Consider the following 14,784-nt stretch of genomic DNA (forward strand, 5'->3'; position numbering starts at 1 on the left):
GTATATGTAAATGTTCCTTTCAACTTTAGTCTGTGGATGTCTTTGCCAATGATGTTAGTCTCCTAGAGACAACATATTGTTTGGCCTTGTTTTTAAATCCAATCTGCCAATCTGTGTCTTTTGATAGATGAGTTTAGGCCATTAACATTCAGGGTTATTGTTGAGATACGATTTGTTTTCCCATTCATTTTGGTTTATTTCTGGTTTTAAATTTGACTTAGTTTTTCCTTTGATTGTCTTTTCCTTTAATGTAGTGCCTCATTTTGCTGGGTTTTGGTAATTTTTGTGGTTTATTTTCTTCTTTTTTCATTTCTTCCTTATGGAATATTTTGCTGAGAATATTCTGTAGTGCTGGCTTTCTAGTTGTGAATTCTTTTAGCTTTTGTTTGTCATGGAAGGTTTTTATTTCATCATCAAATCTGAAGCTTAATTTTGCTGGATATAAGATTTTTTTGTTGGCATCCATTTTCTTTCAGAACTTGGTATATGTTATAGGACCTCCTACCTTTGAGGGTCTGGGTTGAGAAATCTCCCGAGATCTGAATTGGTTTCCCCTTATATGTAATCTGATACTTTTCTCTTGTGGCCTTTAAAGTTCTATCCTTATTCTATATGGTAAGGCATTTTCATTATAACATGCCTTGGTCTGGATCTGTTGTAATTTTGTACATTTGGGGTCCTGTAAGCCTCTTGTATTTTATTTTCCATTTCATTCTTCAGGTTTGGGAAATTTTCTGACTTATTTCATTGAAAAGATTGTGCATTCCTTTGGTTTATATCTTTGTGCCTTCCTCTATACAGATAAATCTTAAATTTGGTCTTTTTGTGTTATTGCATAATTCTTGGTAGTTCTGTCATGTTTTCTTACCATCTTCTCTGTGTGGTTAACGTTATTTTCAAGATTATATATTGTGTCTTCATTGCCTGAGGTTCTGTCTTCCAAGTGGTTTAGTCTGTTGGTGATATCTTTCATTGAATTTTTAGTTTGATTTCTTGATTCCTTCAGTTTGAGAATTTCTGCTTGATTTCTTTTTATAATCTCTGTCTCTTTAGTGAAGTGATCTTTCACCTCCTGAAATTTATCTCTGATTTCACTCCTCACATCATCCTTTATGTTGTGGATCAGTGCATTCTGAACTCCTTTTACGTGTTATGAATGGATTCTATTATTGGAGCATCTTGGTTTGTTTGAGGCGCCTTGTTCCCCCTTGTTTTTTTATGTTGTTTGTGTGTCCTCCCATCTAGCAGTGTGGATGTGAGGTAGTACAGTTTTTGCCCTATCAACTTATAGTGTCCCTGAAGGTTTTCAGTACCTCACCTTTAAGGGAAAGATCAATATTAACAGCACCCAATGCAAACAATACATACCTTTAAACCAAATAGCTCCTATTAAGATGTCAGGTACTTCTCCCCCAGGTTGTCCTGAGGGTTGAACACTGGGACCTGTGTGCCTGACTTGGAGAGCTGTTCTGTATCGGATGGATCAAGTCCAGGCACTGAAAGATGCAGGCCAGCCATGTAGCTGTGAGCACTGGGCCTGGTTGGTGGCTAGTGAGGGGTTGGGAGACTGGGGACTGATGAGCCGGAGGGCCCTGCTGGGTGCCTCACTGATGCCGGACCTAGCAGGATCATGGGATTGATGGATGCCAGACTGGAGAGGGAGTTGGGGACTGTGCTAGTGCCATGGCCCAGCAAGTGCCAGCCTAAGCGAGGGCCCCAGGATCCCAGTGGGTGTTGGACCGGTTGGCTGGGTGAACAGACAGCAAGATGCCTTTACACCTTCTTCCAACCTTCTGACCCGCTGTAGCCAGCCCCATATGTCACCATGCGCTTCAGGACTCCAGGATCTGGGAGACCCTGGTTCTCTCCGACTTCTGCACCATCAGGTTACTTGTACACCCAGCAGGAAGACCCCAGGTACAACCAGACCTGCAGGCACCTCAACAGTGAACCTCTAGGCCCTGGCCACTAACCCTAGATGGAGGTGGCTGCGCCTGGAGATGGCAGTGGTGGTGGTGGCAACAAGCCAGACTCTGGCAAGTGTCCTAAATTGGAGGCTGCTGCGTATTGATGGCGGTGGCAGTGGTGTCTCAAGATGGAGTCCTCTCCGTTGGGAGATGGGGCAGCAGGAATGGGCATCCACATTCCAGGTTTTCTAAAGAATCTCCATACTGCTTTCTAGAGTGGTTGCACCAATTTGCAGTCCCACCAGCAATAAGTGAACCTCTTAGCCTGCATCTTTGCCAACATTTATTGTTGCTTATATTCTTGATAATTGTCATTCTGACTGGGGTGAGATGAAATCTCAGTGTAGGTTTGACTTGCATTTCTCTAATTGCTAAAGATGTTGAGCATCTTTTTCTTATTTTTTTGACCATTCACATTTCTTCTTCTGTGAAGTATCTTAGCCCATTCATTGATTGGATTATTTTGGATCTGGGTAGTACATTTTTTACCCTTTTGACTTATAGTGTCCCTGAAGGCTTTCCTTAGCCCATTTATTGATTGGATTATTTGAATTTGTTTTGTTAAGGTTTTTGTATATCCTGGAGATTAATGTTCTGAGTGCAGATGGAAAAGATTTTTACCCATTTTGTAGGCTCTCTGTTCATGTTCTCAATTGTTTCCTTTCCCGTGAAGAGGCTTTTTTATTTTGATACCATTCCATTAATTGATTCTTGATTTTACTTTTTGTGCTTTAGGAGTCTTATTGAGGAAGTTGATTCCTAAGCCTACATGGTGGAAAATTGGGTCTACATTTTCTCCTAGTAGGCATAGGGTATCTGGTCTAATTGCTAAGGTCCTGATCCACTTTGAGTTGGGTTTTGTGCAAGGTGACAGACAGGGGTTTAATTTCATTTTGCTACATATGGATTTCCAGTTTTCCCAGCAATGTTTGTGGAAGAGGCTTTTTTCCAATGTGTGCTTATGGTGCCTTTGTCTAGTGTAAGACAACAGTATTTATGTGGCTTTGTCTCTGTGACTTTTCTATTCTGTACCATTGATCTATGTGTCTGTGTTGGTGTCAATACCATGCCATTTGTTACTCTGGCTCTGTATTATAATTTAAGTTATGATATTGTGATGCCTTCTGCTTCATTCTTCTTGCTAACGATTGCTTTAGCTGTTCTGGGCCTTTTATTTTCAAAATGAATTTCATGACTGCTTTTTCTGTTTCTATGAAGAATGTCATTGGGATTTTAATAGGAATTGCATTAAATCTGTTTAGCATATTTGGTAGTATGGCCATTTTGACAATATTAATTCTGCCTATCCAAGAACATGGAAGATCTTTCCATCCTCTTAGGTCCTCTTCAGTTTCTTTCTTTAGCGAAGAAGCAGTTCTTAAAAGAGTTGTACGTAAGCAATTTGCCTGTTTGAGATCCATTTTAGGTATTTAATGGTAATCTCCTTTCAAAAATTGAAGTTAAGAGAGGTAGAAACTAGAAGCTCCCGGTAACCATATTGATACTTTTTTAAAAACATATTTTTAAGTTGCAGATGGAACAATATCTTTTTTAAAAACAATTATTTATTTTTATGTGGTGCTGAGGATCAAACCGAGGGCCTCATGCATGGGAAGCAAGTGCTCTACCGCTGAGCCACAATTCCAACCCCCATTTTGATACTTTAATAAAAAATAATTTCTGTTCTATCAGTTATGCAAAGTGATTCAATCACGTTATTGAAAAGATCATATTTTGTTGTTGTTGTTGTTGTTTTGTGATGGTGTCTTTTTATGCTTCATAGGCTATTCTTGAATTTATGAGCTCAAGCTATTGATCCTCCCCCTCAGCTTTCCTAGTAGTTGGGACTAGATAGTGCCACCTCACCCAGCATAAAGATCATATTTTAAAGTTCTAACATCTTTTTATATAACTTCCTTCTATTTAAAATACATGGATTTATTCCAATCTAATGCCATATTTGTTTGGTTGCCAAATAACCATTTTTAAAACTAGAGACATACTGTTCCCAAAACCCTTATATAATTTGGAGTAAGTTCTCTCCTAAATGTGGTAAAGAAACATTTTTACTCAGTGTGTACTGTTAGAGGACATTTTAAATAGCACTTATTATTTCAATGTTTACCTTAGCCATTTCTTAGTCAGATAATTAATAGTAATGACAATAAGGATAGATAATACAGATTGGTTTCTTATGTATCCTTACTTAGAACACTTTCAGTTTTGCACAGTCAAGATCTCTTTCCCCACCATGGACAGTAATGTGCCAAAAGGGTGATTCACCAGAGTCTCCACTTACGCTACACCACTGAAATCAGAGCCTTAGGGATAAATAAGGGAATTATGTATGAGAGAGAAAAATTGAGGCATTTATCTTCTACTGTGAATTGCTTTTTGCCTTTCTGTCATTTCTCTGTTCTTGTGCCTTTACATTCCTTTCTGCCTACTCTCTTTTTCTGTGAAAATCAGAGATTAGGAAACTTTATTGATAGCAAATACTGATCTTTGGATTTAGTAATATGTCAATATGTTTCTATAAGAAATGCTATTTGGCATTACCATTTTATTTTACATGACTTATATTCTTATTTTTCATATTAAGTCTTTAACATCCATCAGTTATCAATTTTCAATATATACAGCATTTTTGAAATGCTTCTTAAAATGATTAGCTTGGTTAGTAGTAGGGCAAATAAAAGCATACTAAGAATGAACTAAATTTTCCTACCAAAGAGTCACAAGTTGCAAAAAATTTCACACTGTAATTTCTAAAAGAATTACTTGTTACCTCATGATGTTGTGGTCTTATTTTGTGACTATATTCTTATAGCACTTAGTTTTTTTCTGGTTTCTTATAGCCATGATTTGATTAACTTGTATGTTTTCATAATATTCAGTGTGTTTTAAGGCTAGTAGTTATTTGATACTTTTAGATAAATAATAGAGATGGTTAGGATAAAAGCTAACTTCTGAATTCTATCTCCACAAAATATCTTAGTTACAAAAGTATCTTTGTCTAAAATAACAGATTTAGTGCTGAAGTTGTAGTTCAGTGGTAGAATGCTTGCCTAGCACATGTGAGGCACTGGGTTCAAACCTCAGCACCACATAAAAATAATTAAATAAAATAAAGGTATTGTGTCCATCTATAACTAAAAAAAAAATCTTAAAAAAGATCCATTAAAATAACAGATTTAGCTTTATCTGATTCCAAATCACTCAAATTCCTCATTACTAAGCATTTTTTCCACATTTGGAAAAATAACATTTTTTTTTAGTCAGCTTCAGAGCAGTTGTTGTGTCTGTCCGTGTACATTCCAATATATAGTGAACCAAAGTCATTTCCCAGAATTTTTCAGTAGCACAATGGCTATATACTTGGGTAAGAATTGATTATAGCTCTGTGAATACAGCCTTAAGGAGAGAGTCAAACAAATAGTGAGTGATCTCATAAAATTTGGAGGTCATGAGAATCAGATTCACTCCCAACTGATGGTGCTAAAGTAGCATATTTTGGGTAGTAATAAAGAATATATGGCAAAAAAACCCACTAATATTCTCCTTGATTTCAACTAATGCTGATGAATCTATGAAATTCCATGTTTTTCTTATTTATTCAAAGACCCATGAGAAGAAATTATCTCAATAGAGTAATGACAAACACAGAAAAAGAGTATCTGAAGACTATCTGATAATTTGAATACGTACATAAAGATGCAGATTAAAAAGCTAAAGAATATATAAGTGATTGTTATATCTTATGAATGAGCCTCATTTAAGGGTAATATTTTTTCACATGAAATTTTAATTCAGACTGATCAATTATTTGTGCAGAAATTGCACAAGAAGTATGTGAAGAATGATCATTGCCATGAACTGAAACATTCCAACTCAATGAAGAAAAAAGTAGTGAATTTACTTAAGAAACTTGCGGGGGGGGGGGGGGCGGGAGCTTGGAGAGATAGGAAGAGTAGACTTATATGTCAGGAAACCTGACATACAAAGTAAGTTATTCTTAATGTAGAAACTGATGAATTATCATCTATATACTTCTCCACCCAACTTATAATATATAAAATAATTTCTTTATGGGATAGGTAAATCCCAGCAGATATGTATTATTTATAGAATTTGAGAATTTTGAGGTGTTATTTCTTATCCAGAGCCATCTACTTTTCTGACTTGTAACTGTAATCTATTTTTTTTATTATACATATCTTTGCTGCTTATATACTTGATATTTTTCAGCAGTAATCTTTAAAAAATTCTTGATTAATCAGTGGGCACTACGTCATAGATAGGAGGAAAAAGTTTTGATGTGCTATTGCACAGTAGGATGGTTATAGATTTAACAATGTACCTGAATAGTTTAAAAAGCTAGAGGAAAGGATTTCGAATGCTTTGCCATAAGAAAACGATAAGTGTTTTCTCTGATATGCAGATGTTAATTCACAATAAGGGTGGGCTATGGAAGAACAAAGATACTTTGGATTAGGTAGAGGGGAGTAAAGGGAGAGGAGGGGTATGGGAGTAGGAAGGATAGTAGAATGAATCTGACATTATTATCCTATGCACATATATGACTACCCGACCAGTGTGAGTCTACATCATGTACAACCAGAAGAATGAGAAATTATACTCCATTTATGTATGATGTGTCCAAATGTATTCTACTGTCATGTATAACTAATTAGAACAACTAAAAAAAGAAATGATAAATGTTTGAAGACATAGATAAATCTTAAATCTGATTTAAATATTACATAATGTACACATGTATTGAAACATCATATATCTCATAAGTATATACAATTTTTGTCTGTATTTATCAATTAAATTTTAATTAAATAAGTAAAAAATAACATTTATAATATTTGGCTCTGCTTAATCATTACTGCATATTTAGGAATCATATTAGAAGATAAGAGAACTTAAAAAATAATGTATTTTTTACTGATTGTTATTCATACTTTAAAACAAGTTAAAAATAAGTAGTGTAGGAGATCTTTATTCTGCTGGGTTGTTCCTGACTCAACTAATGTGTATTATGCACAGGGTTGCTGTGGTAGAGACATTGGCCAAAAGCTACATGTGAAAATAAGCCTGGAAGTGAGGATTAATCTGGTTTTATATTTGCAAATTATCATCTATGTATAGATTTTGGGTCTTTGGTATTGTACCATTGTTTTCAGTGGTTCATTTTAGTCTCTTCAGCTATTTGAATAAAATATTACTTTAAAAATAAGTTAATCTCATGAATCAATATTGAGTTACAGAATTTAAATGGCTATTTAATTTTTTCTAAGACTGAATCAACAAAAAACTTTAGGTTGATATAAGCAATTCTGATAATATGTTTTATTTCTCATTATAGAGCCCTGGAGTTGGCTGTAAAATACAAAACACATGTTGATACAGTTCTTGCTTACCGTCAAAAGTTTTTGGAGACCTTTGGTAAACAGGAAACTAATAAACGATACTTGCAATATGGAGAAGGTGTAAGTATTGTACAGTATTAATGATAATGTTATGCCTTGTAAAATTATTTATAAATTTATAAATTATAAAATATTCATTTTAACAAAAATTGAATAATTTTCACTGTCATTTTTAAAAGCATTACTTTTGCCTCATGATGTTGCAGTCTTATTTTGTGACCATATTCTTATATCACTCAATTTTTTTCTGGATTTCTATAGCCATGTTTTGATTAATTCATGTCAATTTGTCTTAAGGTTAGGTGCTATTTGATATTTTTAGATAATAGAAATAGGATAAAAACTAACTTCTGAATTTTATCTTTCACACAGCAGAAGGCACTGGCCAGAAAATGAATGCATACTTTCTCTCTTTGTAGAATCCTAGGAGTTAGGTTCATCTTACAGAAGTGCCTTGCTAGGTAGACTTCATTTGCCTAGGACCAAGGTAGGCTCAATTTTTGCCTCCAAGACTCCTACCAGAATCTCAGATTTTACTACTCCAATTAAGAAAAAAAATTCAATATTTATCAGCCCATAAGAAGAGTCAGAACAAGACAGTTTGCCCTAGTGCTTAGAGCATAACTGACTTTGGCCACTTTCCCAGATGCTACAAGGCTAATACAACAGATCTCATCTCACTAGCCATGTAGATTTATTTTTCCCAAGAGCTGTGATTCTCAGGCAGTCTTGACCTTGTTTCCAGTTCTTTGAACCAGTTTCCTTAGCCTTTTCTTCATTCATTGTTCAAAAAATAAATTTAAGAGTCTCACTCTGGGCTAGGCGTTGTATTAGGGGGTGAATAAGATACAGCCTCTATCTTGCTGTAGCTTGAGGAATATGTGGGAATACCTTGGAGTAGAATATCAGGGGCAGAATTGGAGCCTTTAGAAGAGGAGACAAAATAGATGACACCTATGATTTCTACTAAAGCTAACATTATTTATTGATCATGTAGAGTACTGAATGTTGTGATCTACATTTATGCACTTCAGAGCAATTTTCAGGGTGGTGAAGGCCTTTGGGGCTATTTTTATTGTTTAATAATGAGAAACTTCAATATCTGGATCTAGGAGAGCTATAAGTTGTAGGTTTTGTGATAGAAAAGGGGACATATTTTATGGAAGCTCTCGTTTGTTTTTGTTGTTGTTTTAACTTGGAATCTGCTAAATACTGAAGTGATTCATGGGAATGTGGGCTGTAAGGGTCTTCTCTACTACTAAGACAAATTCAGTGTCCCTGAGACTGTAATTATAAAATATGACAGCAGCTACCAATAATACTTTGCTAAGGAAATCACCAAATCACCTGATCATTTTGTCAATTTAAAAAATATGTCTATGTTGGGACTGGGGTTGTGGCTCAGTTGTAGAGCCTAGCATGTGTGAGGCACTGGGTTCAATTCTCAGCAATACATATAAATAAATAAATAAATAAATAAAGGTCCATTGACAATTAAATATATAAAAAAATATGTCCATCTTAAAACTGAGCACCTAGCCTAGGGATATAGCTTGGTGATAGAATGCTTACGTAACGTGCATGAGATTATGGGTTCAATCCCCAGCAACACATATGTACATGCAAAAATAAAATATAAATAAAAACAACAAAACTGAGCACCCACCTTAAGTTTATTTTATTGTGTAATTTTTAATCAGATTAATGCCTACTCTGCTTTTTCTAATCATCATCATCATCAGTATTTTTGTAATATTTTCACATTAGGTACTTTCAAGAACATAGAAAATATAGTCATTTCTCTCAATAAAATCTTTTACATAGCAGAAAACTTAACATCCTTATCATCTTTTTTGTTATGTATATCTTCAACTGTTGCCAAAATATAATATTTTAATCAATTTAGCAGACATTTCCCAAGTGGGATAACCAGAACAACATGGTTTTCTTAGGTATTTTGTTTTCTTCTCATTCTAAAACTATATAGGTTACTTTGAATCCCTGTGGTATTATGTTCCAGTTTCCTACTTTTCTTCTTCATAAAATGCCATTTGGAAGTTAACTAAAAATTATAAAATATTATTTTCAAATGAAAATTATTTGAGGTTAAAAATTTCTCACTACTAAGCAGGGCACCTGTCTATAGTCCCAGATATCTGGGAGGCTGAGGCAGGATCCCAAGTTCAAAGTTAGCCTCAGCACCTTAGTGAGGCAAACTAGCAATACAGTCTCAAAATAAAACGTACAATGAGCTATTGCTGTGGCTCTGTGCCCCTGGACTCAATTGCTAGTTTAAAAAAAAAAGAAGAAGAAGAAGAAGAGGGCTTGGGGTATAGCTTAGTTTGTAGAGTACTTGCCTCTCATGCACAAGACCCTGGGTTCAATCCCCAACACCGAAAAAAGAAAAAAAGAAATCCCAGTACTGAGATAAAATTTAACTGTAGGAAAATAGCTTTGGGGGATATCTGTACTACTTGCTGATCGTACACTAATCTAGTTATACTCTATCATCTATGTATTTCCCCTTATTTCAAAACTAAGAGTTGAATAGACAAGTTTTATTTAAAAATAATATTGAGAGGGCTAAGATATAGCTCAGTGGCAAAGTATTTGCCTTGCATTTGCAAAGCCTTGGGTTCAATCCCCATTTCCAAAAAAACCAACAAAATAATAATAATAATATCGAGAAGCCAGACATGGTGGTGCACACCTATAATCTCAGCAACTCAGAAGGCTAACACAGGAGGATCATAAGTTAGAGGCTAGTTTCAGCAACTTAATAAGACCCTGTCTCAAAAAAAATAAAAAGGACTGGGGATGTAGCTCAGTTGTAAACTGCCCTTGGGTTCAATCCCCAGTACCACAATTAATAACAACAATAATAATAATTTCTCTTAATTATATTTTATTTTTAAATTATATTTTATTATCATTAACAATAAAATGGAAATATTAATCATATATTACATATAATAGAGCTTAATATATTTATGTTGTATAATATAATATCTATATTATCTGATGTATTATATTTATGTATTTATATTATGATTGTATGATAATGTTAATATTATTTATAATAAAACTATTGTTAACATTATTATTATTGGGAAATTTATTCTAAATATCTGGTGAATTCTGTTGGGCTGACAATGCATGACACATGAATGTTCATGAATAAACGGAATCTACCAGTTATTAGAGAAGAAAATAGATGTTTGATATACATTCATGTTTATGAGCCCTGAAATGTTATTTAGACATTTCTAATTTAAAATATGGAAGTCTGTGATTATACAAGGTGTACTATTTTCCAATAAATCTATTGTTTAGATTCATTGTACTTGGTCTAGAATGAAGTTCAGTAAATATTTACAAAATATGTTGTAAGTCTAGCAAATAAAACCCACTCAAGTAATACATTCACTGTATTTAATACATAACTCCTTGCAAGAAGAAAAGCAGAAGATCCAAGAAATGCTTAAAACATTATATTAGGAAAAAGAAAGTGAAAAATATCAAACTCATGAGCGGAAATTGAGAAAGTATAGAATTTTGAGGACTATCCAAAAGAGTCAACACTGCAGTTTGGAAAAATCACTTTATTTAATTACTACCAATGCTGCCTTCCAGGTTTTAAAGCTTTACAGCAGGAATTGTTAGGGGATTATTCATTTGCTGGCTAATTATTATCTTTTATTCATTTAGTATTTATCAAGTGCTTCCTCCAGATAATTTTTGTTCTCTTTTTGGTGCCTAGGATAATAATAAGTAAACATGATAGAAACTGGCCCTGGTTTCATGAAGTTTATGTAGGTGACAAGTTATATAGTTGTTAATTTCAATTCTTATAATTGTTTTGAAGGAGGCTAATACGGCAAAGGAAAAGCTCTGAAGTGAGAAAGATTAAAAACAACAGAGAGACTGACTTTAGACAGATTGCAAGTTCAGGTCCAATTTGGACCTGTCTCACAATTAAAAGGGCTGGAGATGTAAAAAAAAAAAAAAAAAAAATCCTGATTCCTAAAAATAAATGGAAACTTAAAATTTTCCACAAAATTGTCTTAAGATTTTTGTCATTCATCTAAAGAATGTGGGAATAAGAAGGATCAAATATATGGGGTCTTGAAATAATAGGGAGGAATTCTGAGTGACTGCCCTAGGTTCAGAGTAATTAAAAACTGATTATGACCAGACATTGAAGGGTCTTCATACCATATTAAGGAAATGGACTTTGTGGGCTGGAGATGTGGTGTAATGGTACAGTTTTTCCTAGCATTTGCAAGGACCTGAGTTCTATCCCTAGCACCAAAAACCAACCTAACCACAAAAAAAAAAGGACTTCTTAAAAAGGGCAATGAGAAAAGTTGGAGATTTGTTAATCGAGAAACTGACTTGAAAGATAATTTCAGACATGAAAGATTAGAGATGAGGGTAGTAACTAGGAGACCAATTGGGAACTTACTATAATAGTCCCACCAGGAGATGGAAGGGCAATATTAATGTAAAAAACAATTCAACAGTAAAATTAAGAGAACAGTTGTACTTGGGGGTAGGAAAAGAGATGATGAGGTAAGACAAAGCATTTGAGAATGACTTCAAATTAGTCATTTGATAAAGAATATGTGAGAATATAAAAGTTGTGAAGCTTTGAGTATAAGTAACATGAAAATATATGTTTTTTCTTTTTAAGTTTGAAATGTCTAGAGTATTCAGGTAAGCATCTCTGGTAGCCAATTGGAAATATAAATGTGAACATCAAAAGACATTGTCAAAGGAGAAATCAGAGCCAGACAACCAAATTTCTCATGACCATCTAGGTATACTTGAAGCTGTATGAATTGCTGGGATCTCCTAGGGGAAGTATGAGAAAGCTTTTGTTAGAACCGTGGTGACTATTGACAGTGAAGAGATTGTTAAAGGAAACCAAAATTTGATAACCCCAAATGGACCTCTTTGACCTAATATTTTTTTTGTTGTTGTTGTTAAAGGCCATTAAGAAGCAGCAAATTGAGGAATAGCTCTTATCCTCCCTCCTTTTCATATAAAAATAGGACATGAATTTTCTCTCCTTTTACTAGAGACAACTATCGGCTCAAAGATGGCACCAGAGATCTTGCTCTTTTAGCTTATTCTCATTTTGTTTACCTTCATAATTTCCTGCCTCAGGAAACCTAAAACAGCTTTCCTTTGTCTTGTCACTTCTCTGAAATCTGTTGTTCTTTTTTGGAGATGCTGTATAAGCTACAGTTCTAAGTCACTGTTTTGAGTTGCCTTTCATTGAGGTTTCTCCTGAATGATGTACCCTGCCCACTGTAATAAACTTGCTTGTTTTTCTCTTGTTTGTCTTTTGTTTTAGGGCATTTATAAAGAATAGAAACCAGAATCATCTATAAGAGATTTTTCAAAGATAGTGCTCAACAAGTCCAGAGAATGCTCCTGTGTCAGGGTCTTGTTCTTTCCTATGATAGCTAGCCCTTCCCCAGGTGTGCACATGGGTTCACTCTTCTCCTTTGGGTCTTTTTATTTTTTACTTTTTTGGTACTAGACAGGGTCTCACTAAGTCTTAGATCCTTGTGAAGTTGCTGAGGCTGGTCTCAAACTTTTCATCCTTCTGCCTCAGCCTTCTGAATGGCTGGGATTACTGATGGGTACCACTGTGCCCAGCTTCTTCAGATCTTAAGTTTGACTTTTAAGAGATAGCAGTTTTTAAGATCACTATTTAAATAAAACCAGAAATCCACCAAGTAAATTGATAACAATGCAACCTACCCTACTCCTGGCACTCACTGTATCCCTTCCCTATTTTCAAAACCCTCAGCACTTCTGACCTACTATCGATGTTATTATCTTGTTGTCTGTATCTTCCATTAGTATCTGTCTTTATTACCTCTCTATGAAGATAGTGGTTTTTATCTTTTTGTTCACTGCTGAGGTCTTGTACCTAGGACAATCCTTGGTATACACTCAGTGTTAAATATTTGTTGAATAAGTAACTGAATCATACAGAGAAGGTATTTGGATAAGGACTGAAAATAGCTGATGGTGGCTTTAGTGAAAAGTTTCTGGGGCTGGGGAAGTAGCTCAGTGATAGAGTGCTTGCCTAGCATTCATTAGGCCCTGGATTCCATCCCCAGCAAAACACACACACACACACAAATACGCATGCACTATTTCTGAAATATAGCAGGAACATAGTCATATTTCATTAGTCTTGGGAGAGAATGAGAGTGAAGAATAAGAAGAATGAAGTGGTAACTTGCAGGGGGATGGAATTAGAGACAGGAAGATGAGAAGAAGCCAGTGAAGAGAAGGAAAATGAAAGCATAGTAATACTAGAAGGCAGTGTTCTAGAAAAGTTGAAAAACATATGTGAAGAGGTTAGTCCTGGACAGAAGGGAAAGAGATAAGGATGATACAGGTATAGGTAAGTTTGTGAATATAAAAGAGAAAATTAAGTGAATCCATGCCTGATTCCCATTATATTTTCTCTAAAGAAAGAAGCTGAATTTTTAGCTCAGAGTTAAAAGAGATGCGAGATGGATGGAGAGCCATTAGATATAATTTTGAAATTGCTTCTCTGTAAATAAGAATTGACCAGAGACCAAAATAAGAATATTGGTACTCCCTATAATAAACAGGATGAATTTTAATGTAGAAATTACTTGACAACTGCCAGAGAACATCCTTATCTAAAACCTACTATGAAAAATGTTCTTTTCTAAGGAATAAATTAACTGTAGAATATTTTTTAAAAACTGGATAAATGGCAAAGTGGAAGTAAAACATTTATTTTCAGTAGAATCCTATCAATTGGCACCCTCATATGTATTATAACAGGTAGGTAATATAGATGTACTTCTGGTACAACAGAACAACAGTTGTTCAGAATATCAGCAATATATCATTTTATTGTGATTGATTTGAGAAATATATGTAAGTCAATTTAAGGCTGGAAGGTGGCCAAAACATTCATCAAGTTTCATCTTCCTCTTTATGAATGTTTTGTTCAACGTGGAAATGAGTGTTTTGCCATTTAAAAAAAAAAACAAGTTTTGGCTTGATTGAGAAACAAGTCTTTCAAATAATCTAACATTTGCTCTGTTTTTCTTTTCATTTTTTTAAAATTTCTCCCTTTCATTTGTACTACTCATTTATTTTCTCTTTCCACCTTTTTTATCATTGTATTATAGTTACACATAGTGATGGGATTTGTTGTTAGTTTTTAGCGGTTCACACAATTTGGCCAATATTGCTCCCAGCACTATCCCCCACCTCTCTGCCTTCTATCTGCTGTGCCCCCTCTTTTATCTTATCTCCTTTTGATTTGCATGAGATCCCCAACGCCCCCCACACTTTGCTTTTCCTTGTTTCTCTAT

At 34.6% G+C, this 14,784-nt stretch overlaps 1 protein-coding gene across 2 annotated transcripts in view; it reads left to right on the forward strand.

Moving 5' to 3' along the window:
* Ift80 (intraflagellar transport 80) overlaps window positions 1–14,784 on the forward strand; it is a 142,164-nt gene that overhangs the window by 115,424 nt on the left and 11,956 nt on the right. For both annotated transcript variants that reach the window (XM_071615516.1, XM_027934018.2), the window contains one exon: window positions 7,342–7,465. In XM_071615516.1, the coding sequence (XP_071471617.1) occupies window positions 7,342–7,465 (124 nt within the window). The remainder of the gene's footprint in view (window positions 1–7,341; window positions 7,466–14,784) is intronic.

Source organism: Marmota flaviventris, chromosome 8, assembly GCF_047511675.1.
Source record: "Marmota flaviventris isolate mMarFla1 chromosome 8, mMarFla1.hap1, whole genome shotgun sequence".
Lineage (NCBI taxonomy): Eukaryota > Metazoa > Chordata > Mammalia > Rodentia > Sciuridae > Marmota > Marmota flaviventris.